The following is a 4,874-nucleotide window of genomic DNA, read 5'->3' as shown; positions in this document are numbered from 1 at the left end:
ACGGGAGACACGGAACGAAAAAGATGTTGACTTCTCGACAACGCTTCTTGAAGTGATGGGTTGGAAGATAAACGGGGAGGATGAAGGAGGGGTGAGGGAGAGAGGTTATCTTGCCTCTTTGGGGAGGGGGAAGGGGAGGAAAGCGCAAACTAATCAGCCACAATCAAGGCTGCCGATCCTCCGTGAATCCACCATCTCCGCCCGCCTTGGAATGCCCCATTTCCAAGAACATAAACTCAAAACTAAAATTTAAAAGTAAAAGAAAAACAAAACAACATGCACTGAACGGTAGAAAAGGAAAAACGAAGGGAAAAAGAAATAGGAAAGGAAAACGGAAAACTTGGTGTGTGGGTTAAACTAATAGGGAAGTATGGGGGCAAGTTTCCTAACTGGCCTAACATACTCACCAGAGTTAGTTTTCACATGAGCTGAGCGCACAACACCCTTAGCATCACTTATGATTTGGGTGACTCTACCTAAAGGGTATGATAAGGGGGAAGGGGAGGAAAGCACAAACTAATCAGCCCACAATCAAGGCTGCTGATCCTCCGTGAATCCACCAATAGAGATATCAGAGTATGGAGGAATTCCTTTTCTTTTCATATTATCCTTAAAATGCATATTTTCAAAAACCTTGTGCATACAACGAAGCACAGTTGATAAAGGAATATTTCTGCCAAAACTCATCGAATTCTATCAATGCGTTTGGCCGTAATCGTGTTACATACAGACAGACAAAAGAAAATTTAAAACATAGACCTCACTACGTTCGGTCAATAAATATATTCAGGAAGTCCCTGCAAGGTTCGAAAAAACCAGAGCGCGGAGACCGAGTGTTCAATGATTAACATTAATGCAAGAAAAGAATAATGGCATAACATGTAAGTTATATACTATTATATACTTTTAATACTTGTAATACTTTTTAATCTAACATTTATTGAGAAAATCGGGAGAGAAACATGGAGTGAGGAAGCAAGAAAAAATAGCAGAGTAGAGAAGATGATATCAATTTTGATAATTATTATGGTTCACGGAGTGAATTGATTTATTATTGTTGTTTACAGAGTAATGCTAACGGAAGCCTACACCGATCTGAAGAAGACAATGTGGTACTACGGCAATAAGACTCATCCCCATCTCAGATGCCATTCACTTTGAGCTTCTCACCAAAATCACTCCACAATCCGATGCCATCACAATCCTGCGGACGGTTGACAGTTGGCTGCAGAGTATGCCTGAGGGAATGTGGGCTAACTGGGTCGTAAGTAGAATTCAAATGTAACTTTATTGAGTTTTTGTTGATAAAACATTGTGAACAGATCAAAACCATTTAAAACTATTCATAACTATCCAGCCTAGTAAGTCTATTAATATAATTGCATGATATCGGAGAAAATAGAAATAGCTTCTCAGGAAATACCAAATAGCCTCTTCTGGAAAAAAGAGATACCACCCCGAAGACTTCTGCTACTGCAAATATTACAACAGAATGAATAGATAAAAGGGAATTTGATGATATTTAATGGTCAATTAGTTTCACTAAACGCACCAAAAACCCAAATTTACAGACCCCACCCTAAATTTTCAAATATAGATATGGCATTTAACTAGATATAGTTTAGATAATTTCTACCCTAAATTTACAGAACCCACCCTAAATTTTCAAATATAGATATGCATTTAACTAGATAGTTAGATATTAGATAGAGAAAACTTTATAATGCTATAATGCTATATTTGTATTCTGTGATATAAGATAATTAAAAGTTCAGGTTTTTTTTACCATCATCCTTTGAATACATTAAGACCCGGTTCTGGGACAGTTGAATTTAATGTATCACTAAACCTATATATTTAATGGTCCATTAGATTCATTAAACGCACCAAAAACCAGCTTTGTACCTCTCAAACTGTATCGATCAACTACTGAGTTATTTTAGAATAATAATAATCAAATTTCCTGATCACATTGTTATAATAACAATCTTACTTATTACTTATGAGCAGATTATTCTACCCCAACTTACAATACTTTTATTCAATTTCATATTTTTTATTCCTCAATTTGATTGATAAAATTATTGGAAACAAATTGGAAACCCTACAACTTTCAAGTCCTCATTGAGAAATCCTTATTGACTGTTATCAATCAATGAAACTTTTTAACGGTTCTTATGACCGTATTTGGGCGTGCCTAGGCTCGGCCAATGCCACTAGAGCTCAATCGTCATTGGTCAATAGCTAATGGCCAATCGTAGGGTTTCATCCACACTGCTTGTCGAGTTTAAGATTTCAGTTTACTAGGATGATTATTGATAGCGTTGTACCAATTGAAATAATACACCAAATTGGTTTAAAGAGTTAGCGTTTTAGACAATTCTACCGTTTCCTTTATTCTTATTTAATACACTTATATTAAATAATTATTGATTATGAATGAATAAAACTTTGGAACATTTTTGGGCTATAATGCCTGTTGTTTCCATACCTGTAAGCATGTTTGTAAATGAAAATACGGTAGGCTACCTATTGTGAGATTATCTTTGGATTTCTATCAACTCCATCTTTGGTCAACATTTCCTCAAAAAATGTCAATACTTATATATTACCATATAAAACCAATGCTGAAATTCCAAAGTTAATCTCAATACATCAATTTTCTTCTAATAAATCTATGTTTTTCAGATTGGTAACCACGACAACCCTAGGGTGCCAAACGTTTCGGCGCGGAAATGACAGACGCGTTCAACATGTGGTAACCTTGCTGCGGGTACTGCAGTAACGTACTACGGGAAGAGCTTGGAATGGAGGACGTCTTCGTCAGAGGACCAAGCCAAGATCCGGCCGGCATAGTTCTCGGCAAAGACAAGTACCTTACTGTCACCCGTGACTCGTGTCGATCTCCCATGCAGTGGAGTGATGCGATCAGTGCAGGTACAGTCAACAAAATAACTTCTTTGTAATACTGTTGTTAGTGAGATTTAGGTCGGGTTTCACCAGAAACTAAACGTGTCGTTAGAGAAGCGTAAACTCCAATTAGCCCTTAACCAACAAATTGGATTTCACAACCCCGTTAGAGCTAATGATTAATTCGTTATAAAGTTAACTGGCCAAATCTGGTCAGTCAACATCTGTAATCTGTCGTTAAGAAAAAAAGCGGCGTTCTGTTTACTGTCATGTTGATAGTAGTTTGTTGAGGTATGTTTAATTATTATTCATGGTTTTCACGATTATTTTTCATTAGATTTCTTCGTTGTTCAAATATGGAAAGGCCAAATAATGCTAGAAGAAGAGCATACGAATTAGCATTTGTGAGTGACAGTGATGATGATTAATCATCATCATTATTTTGTTCGTCAATCGACCTAGATGGATGAGAGAAAGGGTTGATGATTTTAATAATTTGGACGAAATCGACTTATTTCCAATAAGATTGAGAAGATGTGTCTTTTCACAGTTCGTAAATGTTGGGTCCCTTCTTCTTTGATAGCTTATGCAACACAACATTGACAAATGGGGAAGACATCCTGTGAAATTTGAAATTTACTTATTTACAAAAAAAATCTATAGAACAAAATTATTAAAACACTACAACCTACATTAAATCACATAATCATACAACTAAAAAAAACTGCACTATAATTATTATTATACTAAAATTTGTAGGCTGATCTCCACTCATTTTGGTAAACAAAACTAATGGTTTCGGAATCTAATCTAGTTGGATTTTCTAGGTTAGGTTTTACATGCTAACAATGTGAAACAGTGTTATGCGGCGCACTGCCACCCTGATCCACTCCAATCTGTCGTTACATAACGTAAAATAGTTTTCGTTGGTGAAATCAAATTTCTCAATCTTTCGTTGAATTCATCAGTTAGTGTTAATTGGAGATTACTAAGCGAAGCGTTGGTGAAACTCACCCTTAGTGATGTTTATCTGTAATGAAACAGTTGAATGTTGTCTAGAAATATCACAAATTTATTGAAAGATTACATGTGTGTGATGACACCATGAATATAGGTGTTGAAACATGTATGCATTTTCCAATAAATTCTTGATATTTCTAGACAACATTCCACTGTTTCATGAACTCATTGTATATTCAGTTATAGCGAGATTCCAAATCGTTATAATAACAAAAAATTGTTCCCTAATACAGTGCATTAGTGATTATTGCAGGTAGTCAAAATAATAACGTTCTTTATTGTATATTATCTTGTGAAGTGTGATTTCCTTAAATTCCTTATAAATAACAAATAATTGAGCCTCATGATAAATAACACTAACCCTTCCCAATCAACCAATGAAAACGTTATGAAGATAACATACAAATGACAATAATATTGACTGTCGTTTGCACAAAAGCCGGTAAAATTTTAATCATGATTCATTCCACGAGAACCAATCATAGAAGCCTTCTTTTCGAAAAAGCCTTATCTGGTTCTCGTGAAATTAATTATCATTAAAATTCAATCTGCTCTTGTACAACCGGGCCTCAATCATCGATTACACGTGAGACTATAGAATTCAAGAGTGATTACCAAAATTGGTGTTAACAAAACGTATGCTACTAGAACCAGCGAACGAAGCTGACGCCAATGCTATGACGTCATTGGTCTGAGTTTAATCAAGGACAAGTTCAATAGACGTGAACTTGTAATTTACTGAATGACATACTATATTATTCATTTTCTTTTGATGAATGGATTATGGAAATATCGATTAATTTATAAAAGCCCTAAAATGCCCTAAAATAACTGGGTGGGTTTACAAGCCTGATTCATCCAATATGGAAAAGAAGAAAAGAGGACTGAAATGTCTCTCATGTAATAACTTATATAGAAGAAAACACTGGCAAGCAAAAATCATG

At 35.3% G+C, this 4,874-nt stretch overlaps 1 protein-coding gene across 1 annotated transcript; it reads left to right on the top strand.

The window, feature by feature from the left end:
• Positions 1–370: 370 nt before the first annotated feature.
• On the top strand, positions 371–2,764 carry LOC120349053 (maltase A3-like). The gene is made up of 3 exons (XM_039419004.1): positions 371–411; positions 1,129–1,264; positions 2,689–2,764. Exons 1-3 carry the CDS (start codon positions 371–373, stop codon positions 2,737–2,739), a joined length of 228 nt encoding a protein of 75 aa, XP_039274938.1. The 3' UTR covers positions 2,740–2,764.
• Positions 2,765–4,874: the final 2,110 nt, after the last annotated feature.

The sequence above is a fragment of the Nilaparvata lugens genome, unplaced genomic scaffold, assembly GCF_014356525.2.
Source record: "Nilaparvata lugens isolate BPH unplaced genomic scaffold, ASM1435652v1 scaffold8088, whole genome shotgun sequence".
NCBI classification, from domain to species: Eukaryota; Metazoa; Arthropoda; class Insecta; order Hemiptera; family Delphacidae; genus Nilaparvata; species Nilaparvata lugens.
This window is presented reverse-complemented; position numbering and strand designations above follow the sequence as displayed.